The 21,032-nt window shown below is 48.7% G+C and overlaps 2 protein-coding genes across 4 annotated transcripts in view; one reads left to right on the top strand and one right to left on the bottom strand.

Annotated features, from left to right (window-relative positions):
- Positions 1-1,685: 1,685 nt before the first annotated feature.
- On the bottom strand, positions 1,686-11,340 carry EFCAB9 (EF-hand calcium binding domain 9). 2 transcript variants are annotated; one of them, XM_033096152.1, is made up of 4 exons: positions 11,264-11,340; positions 6,035-6,195; positions 3,450-3,598; positions 1,686-2,631 (listed from the first exon to the last, which is right to left on the bottom strand). In XM_033096152.1, exons 2-4 carry the CDS (start codon positions 6,168-6,170, stop codon positions 2,275-2,277), a joined length of 642 nt encoding a protein of 213 aa, XP_032952043.1. In that variant the 5' UTR covers positions 6,171-6,195; positions 11,264-11,340; the 3' UTR covers positions 1,686-2,274. The 2 variants fall into 2 exon arrangements, with proteins under 2 accessions (XP_032952043.1, XP_032952044.1); XM_033096153.1 differs by lacking the exon at positions 11,264-11,340 and adding an exon at positions 9,060-9,466.
- Positions 9,567-21,032, top strand: part of STK10 (serine/threonine kinase 10) — an 88,496-nt gene continuing 77,030 nt past the window's right edge. Inside the window, exon 1 of one of the 2 annotated variants that reach the window (XM_033096140.1) lies at positions 9,567-10,031. In XM_033096140.1, the coding sequence (XP_032952031.1) occupies positions 9,876-10,031 (156 nt within the window). In that variant the 5' untranslated portion in view covers positions 9,567-9,875. Of the gene's footprint in view, positions 10,032-18,113; positions 18,156-21,032 lie in introns of those variants that run through there. The other variant, XM_033096141.1, reaches the window with a different exon arrangement.

Raw genomic sequence — 21,032 nt, 5'->3', positions numbered from 1 at the left:
TCATTATATGGGGTTTATTTTGGTACAAGGAATAGAGTAGCAGCCCAGATTTACTTTTTTCCAGTTACCCACCCCAGGTTCCCTGATACTACTTATTGAATAATTTTCATCTGTTTCCCATTGATCTGGGGAAAAAAAATCACTTTATGACAGTTTTTAGGATTATACTTTTTTAATGGTCTTTTCTTGTTATGTGGACAAATTAGCAAATATACCTTGTGTTTAACTCTCCAATGCTATGATTTAGTGTTTTTACTTATGGAAAAGAGAAAAAAAGAGGGCTGTGGCTGATAATCTCCTTTGCCGTACGCAGCCAGTCTCCTGTGATTTCTGTTCTTTGGCCCTTTAGGGACGGCTTACGTTGATAACTGCCCATCTCGGCAGGTGTCAGCCAAGTTGACCCCTGTGGAGATGGGCAGTTTGGCCTTTTCTAGTCTTTGTTTTTGGCATGAGGCTGTGATGATAACACATGAGAGCTAAGGACCAGTAGAAGAGAAGTGATTTCACTTTGCTTAGTAGTTAGCGTCCTCTGAGGTTCTTCCCTCTTTGTAGCAGATGTAGCCTGTGGAGGATTCAGTCCCGGGGCCCTGGGCTGGAACTGCAGTCACCTTTTCAGTCAAGCCAGTTAGTCACCTGCCCTGGAAGTGCTGCACCCTTCTAGCCCCTGCCTAGGCCTCTGAACAAGCACAAGCACACGCTTTGTTGTAGCCACGACTCCGTAATAATGTAGTTTACCACCTAGATGGACTTGGTCGGATAAGCTGTACCCTCAAAGCACAGTGGATTGACTCAATGTGGAAACAATGAAACTTAACTGAGGTAGCCCTACAAACATTTAAAACAAGTTTAAGTCACATAATACAATTGAGAAAAAAGTAGTAAAGTGAACACTGACAGACTGTTTTGTTGTATTCCTGCTCTCAAAAGAGTGTCACTTTACTGGTGCAACTGAATTTTAGTTTTGACACTGAGTTTCAGGTGGGGCCCATCAGAGGTAAATGCTTAGTTTCCTGGTTTCATTCTAGAACCACACAGTTTACAAAAATGCTCTTAGGCACAGGCATCTAATTGACCTTGAATTTGAATCCTGGTTCTACCAATAAGGAGCCGTATGTTCTTAGATAAGATTCTTAATCTCTGTAGGACTCAATTTCCTCATCTGTAAATGGAGGATAACACCGAATTCAGAGGATTAGGAGGATAAATGAAGTGATGCATCTAAAGCACCTGTCCGACCCATAGCAAGTATTTACTAAATAGTAGTTAATCGTCATTAACAGTACAGTCGGAAGGGAGGGGCCAAAAGTCCCGTGTTAAAAACATTTAAAAATTATTCAAGGCATTAATTATACCAAAAACTAAACTCATAAAAGGGCAGAGAAAGTGGTTACTTTACATTATATCATTGTGAGTCGTATGTGAGGTTATTAGGAGCTTGCTGTTTGAGGGACACTCATTTTAACCCATCATGTAGCAAAGTCTGTGTAAAGATACCCACTTTGGCTTTTTCAATTTATTTTTAAACATGTGAACAGTTACAGTTACATATGTTTTTTGAGATTCATTTATTCCAAGAAGAGTTTTTTTTTGACTCACATTAACTTCATGTAATGTTTTCTTTTTCAGCAGAGCCTTCTCTCTTTCTCATTCTTTTTCTTTTTCTCTGCTTTCTGCCTCTCCTGGTATTTGTCCATTGTGAAGATAGTGAACAGCTTAAATTCCTTGTAAGTTAGACGCTTTTGTTGGGGGGAAAAAAAGAAAAATTATTGTAGGAAGGATTTGATACTTTGTGTCAGATGACAGCAGGATTGTAATCATTTCTCATTTAAAAACTTGGAAACTTAAAGAGTCTCAGTAATTAGGGCAAAATTATCCTCTGATTGTAGTCTAGAAGCCAGAACAGAGAGTCTATTATAGACTCTAAAGGAACCAAGAGTCATTTTCTTCTACAACATCAAGTCTAGACGCTTCGGGCTGGCACCCGAGGTTCTTCACAGTGTGATCCATCTTTTTCAACCTTAGCTCTGCCTTGCTCCCCCAACATGGACTTCCTCTTTACATAGGCAGCATTCACTGTCTTCACCTGAGTTGTCTCTTAGAATTTTGCTCGTGTTCCCCTCATAGAATTTTTCCTTTCTACTTACTCTATATGCTCTTCCCCATCACCAACTCCTGCCATATTAATATATTTCCTTCTCTAAACTTGTAAGCAGATTTCTTTCTCTAAGCTTCTGTACTTTTGTATCCACATCGTGGGATGCAGCTCTTAGTTATTCAGTCCTGTCCCTTCCACAGGCCTGTAAATCTCTCGTTTTTTCTGATCCCAGCGCATGCCACACTCGACCAGGGTTTCCCACCTTTCTTTTCACTTATCTCTTCTGTCGGTGGTAAGACACTGTCCTCTGCCTTTGGATGGAGAGGCTGCCAGACCACACTTTGGGGTTCTGCACTTACACAGTCACCTGTGATGTCAAAGTTGTGGTAGAGCTCTCGGAGGTCCTTTTTCTTAATATTGAAGAGAAACTTGTACATGTGGAAGTTTTCGACACCAATTTTCAGCTCCCCATTCAGGTCAAGCAGCTCAAAAACAGGTCGGGAATGGCGGAAGATAAATTGTTCTTCCAAGTGGTTCTATTTTGAGAGAAAGAGGCAAGACAAGAGACAGTGTTGTTGCGACTACTTTTTAAACTCTCTATAAGACTCCTATATTCCCTAGTCCGTTCCCCAGGGAGCTAAAAGCAAAAGGAAAAATCAGAGACGCTCAGTGTTGAAAGGGTTCTGTGGTCAGTGCCTCAGTCCTGCTCTGGCATCTGCTTTCAAAGGGGACTTATGCCCCCTGTAGTGACCAGTGCTGCTGGACGGAGCTCTAGTCATTAGATTGCACTTCCTCACGTTCAGTGAAACTCTACTTGTGAAGCATCGCGGCACTGGTGATAAAACGATGAAGACGCGAGGCTCCTTTCCCTTAGGAGTAAAGAGGTAATTACACACTAAAGTGTGTACGCGGTAAGGTGGGAATCCAAAGAAGAACGCTTCTCATCTGCATCATTCTTCCCCTCCAGAAAATTCTCTGAGAAATGGGATCACTGAGGGAACTTGGCGATTGGGAAGACTGGTGAGTCTCTAAGAATCACCAGCTGGAACTAGCAAGGAAGGGCATGCCAAGGAGGCACATGATAGGTGGGGTCTGTCCTTTAAAAAGAGGCGACGTGGGAGGGCTGAAGACGGGCACGGCCGTAGGGGCCAAGAGGCTGGGTGACTTGGAAATGTCTAGGTTATAGATGGACCATATAGGAACCAAACGTAGTCCTTCCCCACATTCTTTTCTTCCTGTTTTGAGTAAAAAGAAGAAAATTTCTGGTGTACTCTTAATTCAGTGTCACTGTTAGCAAGATGGTGGCAGCTGCCAAGCTCGGCCTCCTCCGCCCACAGCCGGACCGCGTACTCGCCTGGTGTGCCAGCAGTATGCAGACCAGCATGTAGAACTGGTCAAAGCCGATCTCGCCCACAGCATTCCAGTCCAGCATGTTAAACACAGTCATGATCTGTCTCCGGTTCAAGTTGGTCACATGATGAAGGAAGTGATAAAACAGCACGTCTGGTAAGGTGGGAAACAAGGAGATGGGTTATTCTGAAACAGCTCCAAAATGCTGAGTAACTGGGAGCCATATAAATGGTAGTGATGTTGGAAGCTTGTGACCTGGGAATGGGAATGGTAATACTTTTCTGGCTTCGCCACTGTGCCTTCCACGATTCCTCAAATCTTCATTGCCCTTCTGCTGTGTGGAAAAGCACTACATCTGGAGTTGTGGCGAATGAGAGTCGAGAGGGCTTGGTTCCTGACTCCAGCTGTTACGCTCAGTGGCGCATACAGGTGTGTACAGGTAACCAATAAAAGGCACAGAGTGATTCTCGTACATGGAAGGAAGAAGCTTAATTATCACTGGGAACCTAGGGCACTTAGAATCTGACATTTCACCAGGGTCTTTCACTTGAAGAGATAATTACAACGAGAAATTTAAAAGTCACTCCTATAAAAGTATCCATATTCCTCAGGCTTATATTAAAGCGAATGCTTTTGGCTAAGAGGGAAAGGAACAACTGTTAATGAACACCTCAGGTGCTCGGCTCTTGAATGCCACATCTCATGGAACCCTGACAACCCTACAGGGAAAGTGGCATCACACCCTTTAGTACTCAGCCTTGGGTAGTAAGGAGTCTTATTTGAGTGCTGCTCGCACTGTAATAGGCATACCAGTCATGAGAGGATCTTGTAAGAATACAGATTCTGATTCAGGAAGTCTGGTGTGGGGCGGAGTCTGCATGTCCAATAATCTCCTACGTGCTGTAGCAGCGGCTGGCGGCAGGGATCTAAATGGTCCGCCTGACTCCACAGCCTTGCCCTTTTCACAGGGTAGCCGTACCTTCTGCGCGTTAGTTAATGTATTCAATCACATACAATCAGATAAAAAATACTGTAATTGAAAGAACACGGTGTGTGCCTGAAATTTCACTCATGAGTCATCTCTCGGTTTATAAGGTGGGAAGAAACAAATGGTGACACATTTCTACAGTAGTGTGTGGCTGCATAGACTATACACATCGCCCATGGTACTTAAGGGATTTCCACGTGTAAGTTTGTCTACGTGAGATTTCCCTTTACCCACTGGTTACAGAAACTTTCTCCTGCATAAGATAGGGCTCCACTAAGTACATAAAATGTCTATGTAGTTTGGAGTCCCAGTTCAGCTAGGTAAGAGCACAGTGAACCAGTCGTCACCGTGTCATGCTTCTGATGACATTGATGTGCCTACCCCTTCCCCACCAGTTATGAGCATGTGGGAACAACACCGTACATATATTACACACACACACACACACACACACACACACAGTAATGTTTATGTAGTTGGTCCTTGAATATTTCAGTATGGCACTTAGGAGCTACTTGAACAAACACTGTTTTTTTGACCCACTTAGCTCTGGCCTACACAAGTCTCCCCAGAAGGCAAAGCTGAAGGCTGTGCCTTCACTTTTTCTGGTCACTCCAATCCCTTGGTGACCAGACAACACGAGCGTGACTTCACCTCTTGGGGACTGCGTCATCAGGGAGTGACTGAATTACTAGGGAGACCAGACTCTTCTCAGCAAACGTTCCTGGGAGACCAAGTGTGTGTGTGGCCTTTGGAGTCAGAACTCTGTGGGTTTCAGTCCCAGCTTTTCTAATTACAGCTAGGTGCTACAGTGGCCTTATCTGGGGCTGGCCGGGCTCTTGTGAAGATTTGCTGACAAACTCTGTGTAAATCTATACGTAAAGAGAAAAAAAGGCATGAAATTGAGAAAATGAAGGTGTCTGTTTATTATTGTTTAAAGATTGAATGAACTCTTTTAAAAATCTTTATGGACAAAAACCCTTAATTCACAAATGACCTTTATCTCTCTCAGGTCACAAAGAATAGATAGGGTACCTTACTTATACCCAGTCCTAAAACACCTAAAGTATTTTAATGGGTCTTCTAGTAGCTTGTGCATTCAAAGGCAGGGTCAACATCATCAATACTTTTTGGTCATTCGTAAGTGCCAAGAATTAGAAGGGATCTTGCAGCTCATCTATCTGATTCAAACCTCCCACTTGACCGATGAGACGTCTTGCTGAGGGGGTCTTCAGGGTTACTGCCTGAAGTGGGGCTCAGCCCCCAGGAATAATTATAATACTAACGAATACTTACTAAGTCCTTTCGATGTGCTAAGCATTTTCCATACATTGTCTCATTTAATTATCTCCCCACCTGCACCCCCAAGTATGAGATGGACTTCATTAGTATTAGAATCTTCATTTACAGATGAGGAAAATGAGACTTAAAGAGGATGATGACATGTCCTCCAAGTCACCAAGGAATTATGGGTGGAGCCGGGATTTAGCCCCAGAGCCAGCAGTTTTACCCTTCTTACTGAACTGCCACCAATCTCAAGTCTCCGGGGGCGATGGGAAACCAGGTGATGACTCAGAGGAAACATTTCTGAAGGTACTGACCGTTCAAGGTATTGTTTCTGTGCACATCGAGAAGGTGAAAGTATTCCAGCAAGGCCTTCACATTTCTCAGGGAGAGTAAGCAGTATAGTTTGTCCAGATAGAGGTACCACAGAAACGACCCTTGCTTCAGTTTCATCCTGGTGCTCTTTAAGCCAAAGGCTCTGAAAGAGAATAGAGAATTCTGCCTCAGAACTAGAATGTTGGATAGAGAGACGCTCTGGTGGGAAAAAGGTCTTCCTAGATAAAAATACTATAGGAAACAGTCAATAAAAAATTACAGTGGCTCAGGGGAGGATCACTTTGTAAGTTTTATAAATGTATGATCACTATGCTGTACACCTGTAAGTAACATATTGAATGTCAACTGTAGTTGGAAAAAAAATTTTTTTTTAATTACAATGGTTTCCTCCCAGTACTCCAGCCTTGATATCGACTTTTTTTTTGTCCTAAATCCCTTCTTGTTAACTTCACTATCCCTCTGTCACTAAAATATAACAAGTTCTAAACTGAAATCACAGACTGTTTAGAAATGACCGAGAGTATACACATACGAAAACCTGTGCTATGCACCAAAGTGTTTCTCAGAGGAGTATGTATAGCCTAAATGCATTTATTAGAAAACAAAAAATGAAAAACACACAAAAAAGTACTAAAAAAACCCTAGAATGAGTAAATAAAACCAAAGAGAGAAGGAATTCTTTATAGACCAAAGTGCAAATCAGTGAACCAAAAAAAGCAAAGCAGTAAACTTGATTAGTATATAATCAGGACCTTTTTTCTTTTATGTTCTTTATAATGAAAAATTTAAAACATCCAAAAGTAGATTATATAATAAACCTACATGTAATCATCACCCAGCTTCAACAATTACCAATGTGGCCAATCTCATTTCATCTATAGTCCCCCTACTCACCCACCACCATCACTGGATTTTTTTGAAGCAAATCTCAGACATGATTGCTCATCTGTAAATATCTGAATACAATATATTTCAAAAACAGCGACTATTTTTTAACATAACCACATACTATTATACCTAAAAATAAACAATTATTCCTTAATGTTATCAAACATCCAGTCAGCATTAAAATTCCCCAAACTTCTTAAAAGTTTTTAAATTTGAATTTTAATATAATTCACATACAATATTAGTTTCAGGTGTACAACATAGTGATTAGACATTATATACCTTTTAAAAATTCTAATAGATGAATTATTCAAGTCAGGACCCCAAACAGATCAATGTATTACATTTAAACTGTTTCCTAAGTATCTCGAGATTCCCCCTTTCTATCTTACTTTTTCTTGCAGTTTATTTGTTAAAGAATCTGGATTGAAAAAAAAAAATCTGGATTGTCATATACAGGAAAATATTCTGATCTTTGCAGATTTTATCTCCAATGTGTTAACATGTTCCTCTGTCTCTTCGATTTTCTATAAACTAGTAATTAGATCTAGAGTGAAAGCTGCTTTTAGGAAAAGATCAATAAAAACAGACAAATTTTTGGCAAGCGTGATAAGGAGAAAAAAAGATTAAAAAAATTAAGAATAAGAAAGGAAACTATTAATATGGAAGAGATTAAAATACATATACAAGTACTATATACAACTTCTTTGCCAATAATTCAAAAATGTAAATTGGCTCTATCCAGTAAATATATAATGTGATATATACTGTAATTTTACATTTTCTAGTAGCTACATTTTTAAAAAGTGAAATTAGTTTTGATAACATTTTATTTAACCCAATGTATCCAAAATATTTCAATTTGTAATCAATATATATCTTAAAAATCCTTTTTTCCAGCTTTATTGAAATATAATTGACATATAACATTATGTAAGTTTAAGATGTACAATGTGATAATTTGATACACTTATATATTGTGAAATGTTTGCCACAATAAGGTAAGATAACACATCCATCACCTCACGTAGTTACCATTTATTTGTTTTGTGTGGTGAGACCTTTTAAGATCTATTCTAGCAACTTTGAACTATACCGTGCACTGTTGTTAAGTATAGTCACCATTAGATGGCCAGGACTTACTCATCTTATAACTGGAAGTTTGTACCCTTTGTTCACGTTTACCCATTTCCCCACCCCTGGCAACCAATCTACTCTCCATTTCTATGAGTTCAGTTTTTTATTTTTTAAGATTCCACATATAATTGAAACCATACAATCCTTTTTTATACTAACTCTTCAAGCCAGTGTGTATTTTATACTTTTAGCATATCTCTATTTGGACTAATTACATTTTGAGTTCTTAATAGCCAAATATGCCTAGTGGCCACCATATTGGACAGCACAGACTTAGATAAATAGAATATCATTTTAGGAAAATTGACTTACGAAGGAGTTAAAAATGTGAATCAGTCAATAACTATAATCAATAACCAGAATGTAATCAATGATGAAATACTAAGAAAAGATAATTGGCTCAGATGGTTTTATGGGGAGGTTTCTCAAAACCATCAAATAATTCCTGTTATATAAACTGTTTCAAAGTAGTGCTGATTTTAGTAATGTGATAGGCTGTTATATGGATCAACTTCCACTAACAACTAACGATTTAGGGATAAAATCATTGCAGCATTGAAGAGCTGAAGAAGGAATCGGACAGGAACCTAGAGGGATCACTTTGGTTTTCATTTAAGGGTTGGGGGCGGGGCAAAAGAAAGCCTGTGGGTGCAGTAAAAGCGGGGAGTCTAACAGAACTCTCACCATTTACGTACTGTATTCAAGATACAGCAAGTAACTGGCAACGAAGCTAGTCAACGGCCAGGGCCGAGGATGACGGTGACCAAAGGCTTTCGTTTTATCTGTAATGAGCTCATTTTTCATACTGGGAAATTAAGAATCAGAAACTTTATATTTAATATGCAAACATATCTGAAGATCCACTATGAAGTCTGTGGTAAGTAGTTCCCAAAGGAGCTTTTTCTCCCTGGATCGCGGTGCGGGAGCCCCTGAAAAGCAGGAAACCAGCCGGGAGGGAAGCCGGGCTCTCCAGGGACTAACCGCGGCCGAAGGGCGCAGCATTTCGCGCAGTAGGAGGCAGCACCGCGCTGCGGAACCCGCACCGGATCCGCGGGCAGGATGTGTAGCCCCGGGCTGGTGCCCTCGCCTGCCGGGCGTCCCCACTGAAAAGCGGGCGCTCGCAGAGCAGCCTGGCGGGATAGTTGCGGGGCGGATTCCGTGCTTAATGCCGCTTCACCTTCTCGGTCTTCAGACAACAAATCAGTGGGCGCTTGCGAAAAGCCAGTTCGCTTCTCCTCTCGATCCCATAGAAATTTGGGGGGCCACGAAGCGCGGCTGGCCTCCCAGACCTGGAACCGTCCCGTCGAGGGGGTCCTCTGAACTCCCCCAAACCTAGCTCTTGGCTCGCGGGCGCGCGGCGCGCGGGGGACTACAGTTTCCAGAGTGCCCTGCGGCGACGGGCGGAGCCCCGGAGCGCCCGCAGCCAATTAGGGGGTCTGCGGGCGCTGCCGGGGAGCGGCAGGTGGAGCCGGGCCGGGGGGCGGGCGCGGGGCCGGGTCCCAGAAGGCGTCCCGGGGCTCGCGGGCTGGGCGTGGGGCGCGGCGCGAGCCGGGCTGCACTCGGGTGGAGTCTTCGCGGACAGGACCGAGCGGGGCGGGGTCCGCGGCCGCCCGAGCGGTTCCGGGTGCTCCCGCCGCGCGCAGCCCAGGGCGCACTTGACAGGGATCGGTCTGAGGGGAAAGGCGGGTCTGGGGAGAACCCCCCAGCGCCGCCGTCCTCCAGCCCCTCCTCCTCGCGGCCGTCCGAGCCACCGCCGGAGCCGGCCCCACCTCGCCCCCGGCTCCCGCGCCCTCAGCCATGGCTTTCGCCAATTTCCGCCGCATCCTGCGCCTGTCTACCTTCGAGAAGAGAAAGTCCCGCGAATATGAACACGTCCGCCGGGACCTGGATCCCAATGAAGTGTGGGAGATCGTGGGCGAGCTGGGCGACGGCGCCTTCGGCAAGGTTTACAAGGTGAGGGCGCTGCGGGAAGGCGGCCACGGGCGCGTGGAGCGGCTCCGGTCACCGCCGGCCACGGCTCGGGAGGGCGCAGAGACGCTGCGCGGCCCGGAGCTCGGGATTCCAGGCTCCTGTCCTGATGCCCCTTGTTCTTTGGGGGACTCTTACTCGGCCCGGCTGAGTCCCTGCGTGCTGCCCCCCAGCTCCGTGTCTGAGCACTTCCTGTGCGTCTGGCACTGCGCTCGGCGCCGCTGGGGGAGACAAAAGGGCGCTTATAGGAGGGAAGCATCCTCGAGGGCCACCCGAGGCATCCTCCATCAAAGTGATAACTAGCAGACTTTCTAAGAGCTCCTACACACATGCGGGGAGAAGGCCGAGGCGATGGGGTAGAGAGACTACTGCGTCTGGAAGGGTTAGGAGCAGTGGAGTTGGGGACACATCTGAAGATGAGTGAGAGACATGGAAGGGGGAGCTCTAGAGTGACGCGCTCTAGAATGCGGGGTTAGGCTTGGAAAGGTGGGCAGGGGCAGGGCGGAGGGGAGTGGAAGTGCAGGGCCTCGTGAGTACTGCCCTGCGGAGGTCAGATTTGATTCTGTGGGTGAGTCACAGCTGCGGAGTCTCCTGGCCTGCAGTCACCGTTCCCCTAGGGGAACACGGGGCAGAAATTTTTTGTGGAGGGTGGTTGGTGCACAGCTCCTAATTCGAGATACTTTTGCTGCAGATCATTGTCTGGTTCCTGCTCCTGGGAACCAGTTCCGAGTGGCTGAGTTGTACTGGGGACCCAAACACTGAGGGCTTGACCCCACCCTTTCCCTGACCTGCTTTCCCCCAGGAAAGCCTTTACGGAGGTTATCCTCCAGGAAGGCATCTCCTTCCTGAGCCTCATCACCCTCCTTGGGGCTCCTGTAGCTTGTAGACCATTCTGACCCCAACATTGCCCTTTTAGGAGGCAGCACCTCAGATAGGGCTTCTCTACCCACCTCCCCACTCCTTCAGGACTTGCTCTCTTTACCTTAAAAGTGGCCTAGAACCTACTTATCCAAATGTGGTGCGTGGATGGGAAGCATTCCATCACCTGGGAGAGCTTGTTAGAAAGGCAGAATTTCAGGCCCCACCCCAGACCTACTAGATTAGAGTCTTCATTTCAACAAGATCCCCAGGTGATTGGTAAGCACCTCGAAGTTTGACAAGCACGGCTCTGGAGGCTATTGTGAGGCTACAGCCCTTCTGGGTGTCTGTTTCCTTACCTTCCCACCTCCCCTGTGAGCTGGCACTTCCTGTTGCAGGGTGGAACCCCCACTGGAGCAAAGGTTCTATTGTTGGAGAGGCGGACCTCAGTGTCACTCACACTCGTGGTGGTGGCTCTCCGTTTACCTTGCTTTGCTGCCCTTTTCTGCCTTAGGGTTCTGCGTGTGTTTGAGGGCTGCGGGCACCTTGTTTATCAGGCACATCTTGATCCTTCTCAGAGCTGCGTCTTCCTCCTAGTGGCACCAGGAAACTGTCCTCAGCCTTGCGGCTCCCCCAGGACACCCTGCCAGCGTCCTTGCCTTTCCAGGACATAGCCTGTACTTTCAAATGTGCTCTGACCACCATGAGGGCAGCTGGACCTTTGGTCAGCTCACCACATCCTCTACTTTCTCCAGAAAGTTCAGTTGGTGTTTTCAGTGCATGCTGTTGGCTGTCAAAGATGTATTTTTCTCTGTTAGAGGCTGCCTTTCAATTGCAGTCTTGTTCCTTTCTCCTAGTGTATCCTGGCTTCATATTCTGGTTCATTTTCTTTCAAACCTAAATGCAGATCTTTGCTTTTATGCTGGTAAGATTTCCCCTTCTCAGTTTCAGTTGTCATTTCCTCCTGCTTTAGCCCTGTAAAACTCCCCTGCTATTCTGCAAGTTTCATACAAAGGAACCCTTCTGATTCACAGGTTATTTTGTCTCCAGGTTCTTCAGAGCACGTGGACCCTTTTTAAAATAAGTCTAGTTCTGAACGCTGTGAGGGGGCTGCACCACAGTCCCCTCACTTCCCCCTCCAAACCCATGTTTTTCTCGTAATCAAGAGAAGGGAAAGCTAGACTGAGAGAGCTGTGTGATGGCAGATACATCTGGACAATTTATTATATTACTTGCCTGGCCTTAGCGTGTGACCCTTTGATCGAACCCAACCTCGTGTGGCGTATGGGGATACTGGGGCCCAGGGAGAGGAAGGGACTGGAACCCAAGGCTCTGGGCTTCAGGGTGACACTTTCCTTAGTTGCCAGCTGAGAAAGACCCATCCTGGATCAGAGATCCCCAGGCCTCTGACCCTGGAGAAGTGCTGCTTCTCTGGCCCTTATTATCGAAGTTGAAGCAGGTGTTGCCTTACTAAAGATTCTAATCAGGGACCATAACTCCTTCCCACTTCATTGTTCCCTGGTGTGGCGACTGTGGCAGCACTGGCCAGAAGTGCCCTCTAGGTTTCATGGCTGGGACCAGAACTCGCATTTTGACGTGGCGTCGGGGGAGCCAGGGGCTGTGAGCCGGGGAAGTGACGACAAGCACCATCTCCTGTCCCACTTCTAGAAGCAGCAGGTCCTGGCAGCCTAGGTGGTGAAGGTCTCTCCTGGCCTTCGAAGCCTCAGAAATCCCAGTTTGTTGGATGCTTGTCAGGAGAGGTCTCTGATTGTATAATAGATTTCCTGATGAGAGTCTTGCTGAAGCTCACGGCCTAAATAAACATCAGCAGTCCCAAGATACGAAGCCTCTGTCTCGACTTCTCCCTGACAAGCCATCAGGTGGCCTCAGGAGAAAAGGAAGAGGGTAGGATTGATTTTGAGCAAAGTCAGGCCCATTTTTATCTAATCCTTATGCAACTGCAAATTGATTTCCAAAGAAAGTCACTTCGAGTTCATTATTAGATACGAAGTGAAGGTCACAAAATTCAAAATTCTTGCCCTTAAAAATCATCTGTATCCTGAAGACGAGGTAGAAAGAGGAGGAAGTGTCTGGTACCACGGTGAGTGGAGAAAAGCTGCCGTCAGCAGGGTGTGCTTGCTGTCAGATAGGGTACATACTCACGTGCCACACACAGCGAGTGTACTGACACGAAGAGCTGGGGAAGCAGGCTGAGGTGATTTTTCTGCGTCTTGAAAATTGCTTTGGTTTTGTTCTTATGTTTGTCTTTAAGCTTTTGAAAGGCTTATGAGTTTGCAAGATTGGGGGTATACAAAAAAATCTTTCTCCTCTTCTGGTAGGGGAGGAAGGAGGAATGCCTGAAGTCAGGTGGACAGTGGGCCCCAGATGTGGGTGGGTGTGGTGCAGATGTTGGGGTGTGTGCCTGTGCGTTTTGTGCATCCTTTGTTGCTCGTGTCCGTTGGGGTCAGTCTTCTGCATCCACTTTGCGTTTCTGGAAGACAAAACTGCACATAAGCAAACGTGAACTTAGTGTGTTGATGAAATTGTTTCCTAATACGTCAGTGGTGTTGGGACAGAATTAGCGTTTTCAACGTAAGCATTATAGCCAAGCTGACTGTCCATCGATAAACAGTGGCTGCCCTCCGATGGGGGGCCTCAGGTGTCCTCCGGGTCAGAAGGATTGTCAGCCCACATCCTTCAACGGCCACATCCTGCCCTGCTGGCTGAGGTAGGAGCCAGCTGTCAGGCCTTCTCACCCCTCCCCGCCAGGGCCCTGCTCCCTTCACCTCCTCTCCTGCCTAATAGTTTTAAAGCCTGGGTTTCCGTCCACTGCACCCCCCTTCCTCCTCCGGAAGGAGATCTGGCCTCAGGCAGTAACCTTATTTCCGCTCAGCGTAGTGTTTTTAAACAGAAGTCCATGCTATTGTGAAGAGGTTCCTGGCTTGATCCGAAAACCACTGTGGCCCCGAGCTTCCTGGGGATGGCGCCTGCCTGGGGGGTCCCCTTCGTGGCCACACCGAGACTTTTTCTGGCTGGCTCCAGAGCAGGCCAGGGTGAAGTGGATTAAACAACTAACCGGAGCCCCAGCCCCCACATTCACCCAGGGTCCTCTGGCCTCCCTCCTGAGGTTACCCAAACTAGGGGGAACTCCCCAGGGGCTGCCACCCCACGGCTCCCAGAAAACAGCCCTAGAGGGGCACTCACAGGCCCAGCAGCTGCTGAGGGCCGTGGAATAGGGTGGTTAAGGGAAGAAATTTGGGGTCCAGTGGGATCTGGGTTTCAGCTCCAAGCAAGTGACCTCCCTCTCTGAGCCTCATGCTCTTGTCTGTAAATGCAGGAGATAATCTGGAGGCTGAGGGAGGGCTGAGGGGGCTACGGAGGTGATACATTTAGCACCTGATCCCCACCAGGAAGTGGGCTGGAAAGGAGGATAGTTTATTGTTGTCGATGCTCTTGGTATCAGACGGAGAAGGCCCTGGCCACTTATGCTGCTTAACTGGAGACAAGGCAGAAAGACTAGTGTTTATAGCGTGTTCCTTACACCAGGCCTTCCCCGCCTTGGTACTATATTGGGCAAGTAATTCTTTGGTGGGGGGCCATCCTGTTAGCAGCTTTCCTGCCTCCCCGCTTACTAGAAGTACCACCAGTGCCAACACCATTCCCTCTCTACCCCCTACCTGTGACAGCCAAACGTGTCCCCAGACATTGCCACATGTCTCCTGGGGGACAAAATCCACCAGTTGAGCACCACTGTCTCATACAAATGAATGTGCCTCAATTCAGTTCGGCAAACAGTACCTGTTTGCCTGTGTGTCGGGTCCCTGGATATACGATGAAAGGCTCGGGCCTTGCAGCCAGACAGACCGGGTTCGAATCCTGGCCGTCTCACTTAAGCCGCTGTGTGATGTCCGGCGAGTGGCTTGTCTCTGAGCCTCAGTTTCCCCATGTGTACAGTGGGGCTGACGACCACTCACCCCACAGAACTGCTGTGAGAATTCGATGAATAGCTCACACAAAGGGCGTAGGAGCAGGTGGTCTATAGGAGGTGGTCAGGGTCGGCCCGTGGTCTCTCCTGCTGCTCTCAGCACCACAGCGGAAGAAAAAGGAAGGTCTGCTGGGATGAGAGTGTGTGTTCTCAGGATCACACAACCCACAAGAGGCAGAGCCAGGCTCTAACTCCAGGACCTCAACCGCACTCCGGTACCATCTCTGGTCCCTGACAAACATCCGCGTCCCTTCCCATGTCATCCTCTCTGCTCTCCTTCCTCCCCGACTCGCACACCCAGCTCTCTAGTGGTGAGAGGGGAGACGTCCACCTGGCAGGGGGTGGTGACAGCTGGAGAGGAGGGAGGAGGAAGCCTGGGCCGGGAGAGAGGCCGGAAGAGAGGCCTGAGGTTGCCAACCGGTGGCCCTGGAGCCTGGAATGGCCTGTGGACAGGTTTCTATGCCTCCCATGGTGGCTGAACCAAATCCGAAGTGACGGCCTGCGTTTTGACGACAGGGGATTTCACATAAAAGCCCAGATTTCTGTCTTCTCTGGAAAGATCAGATAAGCTGGTACCACCCGGCCTGCAGTGCTGTTCAAAGGAAATGTAACACAAGCCATGTATGCAATTAAAAATGTTCTAGTAGCCTCATTCAAACAAGGAAAGAAACAGGAGAAGTGAATTTTAACAGTCTATTTTAGTTAACCCAGTATATCCACAGCACTGTCATTTCAGCATGGAATCAATATAGAAAGAGATATTTAATATTCTTTGAAAATTGGCATGTGTTTTCAACTACAGCACATCTCAGCCTGCACAAGCCACGTTTCAGGGGCTCAGAAGTGACATGTGGCTACTATACGCGGCACTACTGTTCACTGCCACCTCATGCCCTCCCCCCGGCCCACTCTGTGCATTTCAGTTGCCTCCTGAAGCCCAGTGGTCACTGCGTTTGGGAGCTGTGCTTGACCTTGGGACTGGCCAGGTGGGGCCAGGTCTAGAGTAGTATTTGAGGACCAAGTCAAGGAGCCTTGAGTGCCACGCTGAGGAATTTGGATGTGACAGTTTTGAGCTCAGTTAATTCTTGCCTCACAACCCCAGGCCTGAGCAACTCAGCCTCGTGTAGTGCTAGAGAGGAGTTCTCTTTGAGTGGTCACCAGAGGGGGCGTGGCTGGCCCAGATAATTGGGGGATGCCGGAGCCAGGTTTCCTGCTGCCCAAGGCCAGGGTGGCCACTGATGAGTGACGGCTGGGACAGAGTGGCCTTGTCCTGGTGGCTGGGGCAGCCAGGGGTGGGAAGGAAGGCTAGAGCTGTGGTTGGGGCCCAAGTCAGGGCCCAGGGAGAAGGGACTGATGGAAGGCAACCAGCCCGAGAATAACTGTTGTATGTGGATGGGAGGTACGGAAGATGCTAGAGAGCTGGGCGTGGGAGTCGGGGAGGAAGGAGAGCAGAGAGGGTGAGATGGGAAGGGACGCGGATGTTTGTCAGGGACCAGAGATGGCACTGGAGTGCGGTTGAGGTCCTGGAGTTAGAGCCTGGCTCTGCCTCTTGTGGGTTGTGTGATCCTGAGAAAATGACTTCCCTGTGCCTCAGTTTCTTTAGCTGCAAAATGGCAATAACAATGGGTTGTTGAGGATAAAATAACCCAGGCAAACCACTTGGTCCAGGATGCTGGAAAAGCTCAAATAAGTGTGAGCCATTAAAATGATTAATTGAGTACCCACTGTGTGCCAGGCACACAGGAACGCCTGTGGGTTCCAAGGCGAATGAGACAAATGGATGAGTAGGCAGGTGACTTTTGCTCCATTCTTATCTGTCCGTCATTTAACGTCTAGCCCCATGGAAGGCGGAGGTTGGCATCTCAGTTCACACCTGATGAAGCAGAGGCCCACAGAGGTCCAGTGACTTGCTAAGGGTCACACAGCTTTTCGGTGGCCACGATGGGACTGAAACCCACATCTCTGTAGCCCAGAGCCTGTGCTTTTCTCTACTGTACAGAATGGAGGGGAAGATGAAGGGGCTCGTTGGAAGGAGAGGGTCCAGGGTCGCTGCACTGGAGTGTCTCCCTGAGGCCTTGGTGTTTCTGTGTCCTGGGATGTGACCCTGCCACAGACTCAGCCCTCCATGGTCGTGGTGGCCTCTTGCTCAGAGGAAGTGGTGACGGGTGCAGGCAGGGCTGGCAGAGGAAGTGGCAAGGGAAGGGGGCGGGCGTCAGGGTGAGGAAGCTGGGTGCTCCTGGGGCCCTGTGGGTGTGGGGCTGCTGGTGCTGCAGCATCTAAGGGTCTGAGCACTCCTGGATGCTGCCAGCAGGGCAGGGAGGAAGACACTCGAAAGAGCGTCTTCCTCCCTTCCCCCTTCCCGCCCTTCTCCTTTCCTCCGTCGCACTCACCTTCCACTTCCTCACTCTTTTCATTCTCTTCTCCTTTCTCTCTGCTTTCTCCTTTGCTACATTTTTTTTTTTCTTCCTTTCCCCCATAGCTTCCTTATTTATTTTCTTACTGATAGGCTATTACCAGACCCAGAATTCAGGCCCTGAGACTCAAGGGTTAACCACTGTGCTGTTGACTAAAGAGTTAACTAGAGTTAACCAGAGTTAACCAGCCTCGGTCCCATGGGGGAGGAGGACCGGAGCCACTGAGGAGCTGAGGGAACCACCGCCCTTTTGTGCCTCAGGACCTTTGCACTTGCCTTGGCGTCTACCTGCCACTCTCTTCCTGTGACTCTGCAGAGCTGAGCTCCTTCTCATTCCTCGGGGTCTCAACTCGCACGTCCCCTCCTCAGGGAGGCCTGCTCTGATCATGGTGACCCCTCTTCGCTAATTTCCTTCAGAGATCCTGTCACAAACTAGGATTCTCTTGTGTGTCTCCTTATTTATTTTCTTTCCTCTCTGGAAGAGGTAAGGTCCCCGAGGGCAGGGAGTTACTCATCTGTTGTGGACAACAGGGTCTGGTCATGGTAGATGCCCCGTTTATTTCTGCTGAATGAATGAATGATGGATGAGTAAGGGGAAGTGCCAGACCCAGCTTCCCCCAGTGTGGCCAGGCCCAGCCTTGTGAGTGATTATAAGTGCCGGCACTGGGATCGGTTTGGAGCTTTCTCGTCGCTTCACTGCCTACTTGCTGTGTGATCTTGGGAAAGTTACCTCACCTCTCTGAGTATGTTTAACTGTAAAATGAAGATCAAAATAGTGTTTCCCTCAGAGAGTTTGTGAAGACTGAGACCTGTGGCCATCCTTGACATGGTGTCCAGCACGGAGGAAGGAGAAGTGAGTGTGACAGTTGTCATCGTTGTGAGGATGATTTCTGCAGGTTGACTAGATTGTCTGGCTTCCTGAGGGGTGACAAAGGCAGTTTCCCGGGAGGCTGCTCCTGGGTAGATGCCAGTGTGTGGGGTCCCTAGGGATCAGCCTGAAGCTCACTGCTCTCGCTTGTGCCGAGGCTACTCATGATGAGTGAAGGTGAAGGCTCCAGCCCAGCCTCTGAGAAGTTCCCTGCCAGAGGTGGGCAGTCTCAGCTCCGTGCCTGCCCCATGGCCAGGCAGTCCGGGGTAGCTGCCCACTCTGGGTAGCCGGAAGAGCGGCATTCATGCCCTGGAGGGAGAAGCCAGCCTTGGCGCCTCACCTCCCTCCACCCGCCTTCCTGGAAAGCTCCAGCCTGTGCTGTCTGGCAGCCCAGGCCCCGTTCTCCGCCCTCTGAGGCGGTGGCCCCCATCAAAGTTGGGTTTGTCACGGTGAGGCAGTGACCCTGTCAAGCAGGCCTCCCTGTTAGTCCTGAGACTCTTTCTGCCTTGGCTTTGCCTCTCAGTGAGCTCGGGGCCAGGTAGGGGTGGCCTGAGGTCGTTCTCAAGCCGCCTTCCTGGAGCACCCTCACCAGCCCCACCCCCACTTTAGGTGACAGCAAACCCATCGCTGAGGCCGAGGAGAGGTGACTGGTGTACCTCTTCGCTAATGAGGGAGCCGGGCCCGTCCCCACCGCTGGTCTGTCTGCAGGACTGGCCACCCCGGCCAGCAGAGTGCACCTCAGAAGACCCTGAAGCACCCACACCGCCCACAAGAGCCCCGCCTCGCTCTTCGTCCCCCAAGTCCTCGCTTGGCCATTGTCTTTGCTGCATGACCTTGGGCAAGTGACGTCACCCCTCTGAGCCTGGTTGTTTTCTTCTTTCTGCAAGTGAGGATAACACAGTACCTCTCACAAGTGGGATGTAGGTGTCTTTACACCTGCGATCCTACGAGGAAGTGGACACACAGGCAGGACTCAGCAGGACTGGCCGAGCTTGGCTTCACATCTCATTTCTATCCAGTGTTAGCGAGGGCACGGGGAGGGGCGACCTGCCTGTGTGACCGGGGGGAGAGGGGGGTATAAAGTGGCCCAGGCATTGGGAGAGCCGCCTGCCATCAGGTCAGTCCGTCCCAGGCTTGTGCACGCAGCACCACGTGACCAGTGTAGCGGGGCCGGCAGCGGGGCGTGGCCAGCTCTGTGACCCCCCCGTCAGTGGAATAGTCTGCAGCTGTCGCAGACGAGGCTGTGCGAGTGTTTCGTGACCCAAGGGCTGGTCATGACATGCTGCTGAATACAAGGGAGGATGAGACGTCGGTGTGTACAGTGTGTCTCATTTTATGAAGTTTGGAAAATTGTATTCGTGGGGAGAAAGACAGACAATCCTGAGTCAGTGTTTGTGGGGTTCCTACTGTGGTTCAGCCCTGTCTAAGCGTCTTTCACATATTAACTCATTGAATGCGTGCAACAGCCCACGAGGCAGGAACTACTAACATCTTCCTTGTACAAAGGAGGAAAGTGAGGGACAGAGAGGTCTCGTACGTCCCCTGGGGTCACACAGCTGGGAAGTGTTAGGATGGATTACTAGACAAAGCTGGGTGCATCAGCAACAGGAATACTGGGAAGAGGTGTTAAAGGGATGGGGGGTGGTTCTTTGTATCATTATGTTTTGAAGATTCTCTTTAATGAGCACATACTGCTTTAGAGAATAATAAAAAACAGGACAAAACCTTAATCTCTGAAGTTTGGGGACTGCCTGGAAAGCAGGGCTAAGAACTCACATTCCCCAAAGTTGTGAAGATTGAGGAGGTAAAGCCTACAGGTGCCTGGATGGTGCAGGCAGTGGACAAGGCCCTGGATAAGGGGGCTTCCTTCTCTCCCTCCTCTTTGCTGTTGACCCCAGGCCACCCTCCTGCCATGACTCAGCACGCATCCTCCTCTGGCTACAGGGAGCCTGGGAAAGGTGGGAACAGTGGCCCCAAGGAGGTGTAGCTCACGCCGCCTTTCTCACCTCCTTTATCAGTGATATGCAGGCTTGGATTCCCCATCACTTCTGAAGAGCTGAGATCTGTGGGCTCCCACAGCCCTGGCCAAGTTGGACAGGTTGCCTGGGTTTTCGGCCAGGGGCATGACGTGATACCTTTGGGGCCAATCCTGTTTGGGTTTTCGGTTTTTATTTGCCGGCCCTGAAGGATTTTGAGGCTCGGCATTTCCCCGTCGTGCCAGGATGGCTTGCCAGGCTTCTCTCTTCCCCAAGGGAGAGAGTATTAAATGCCTGTCTTTGGAGACCATGTCACTCCTCTGCTTTTGTGCTTCATAATCTTTGTCATCCTTAAGTGTTGCTTGTTCTGAAACTCAGCCGTCTCGTTTGTCGCTGAGCTGAAACTTGGCCCTGGCAATTATTGATGGTTTCTGTCCACTTGGCAGGGCTCGTTCACGGTGTATGTCCTGGCGCCATCAAAGCCTGTGGCTCCTCCAAGGTAAAGAGGCCCAGCTTCCAAAACCAAACAGCTAGAGATTCAGGAATCTAAATGTGTCGAGGAGAAAATGGACTTCTTGTTCCTTTCCTTTCTGTTATGTAGAGGGCCTCATTTCTGTTTGCAAGTAGATACAAGCACCAGTTCCTTTGTTCATTCATTAATTCATTCATTTATTCATCTGTCCACCTACCCACCCTTCCATCATCCATCATCCATCCATCATCCATCCATCCATCATCCATCCATCATCCATCCATCCATCCATTCATCCATCATCCATCCATCATCTATCCATCCATCCATCCATCCATCCATCCATCCATCATCCATCCATCCATCCATCCATCCACCCGCCGTCCTCCCATACATTGATCCTTTCATGTACCC

Source organism: Rhinolophus ferrumequinum, chromosome 24 (assembly GCF_004115265.2).
Source record: "Rhinolophus ferrumequinum isolate MPI-CBG mRhiFer1 chromosome 24, mRhiFer1_v1.p, whole genome shotgun sequence".
In the NCBI taxonomy this organism is placed as follows: Eukaryota; Metazoa; Chordata; class Mammalia; order Chiroptera; family Rhinolophidae; genus Rhinolophus; species Rhinolophus ferrumequinum.
The sequence above is the reverse complement of the archived record's forward strand: the minus strand, read 5'-3'. Positions and strand labels throughout refer to the sequence as shown.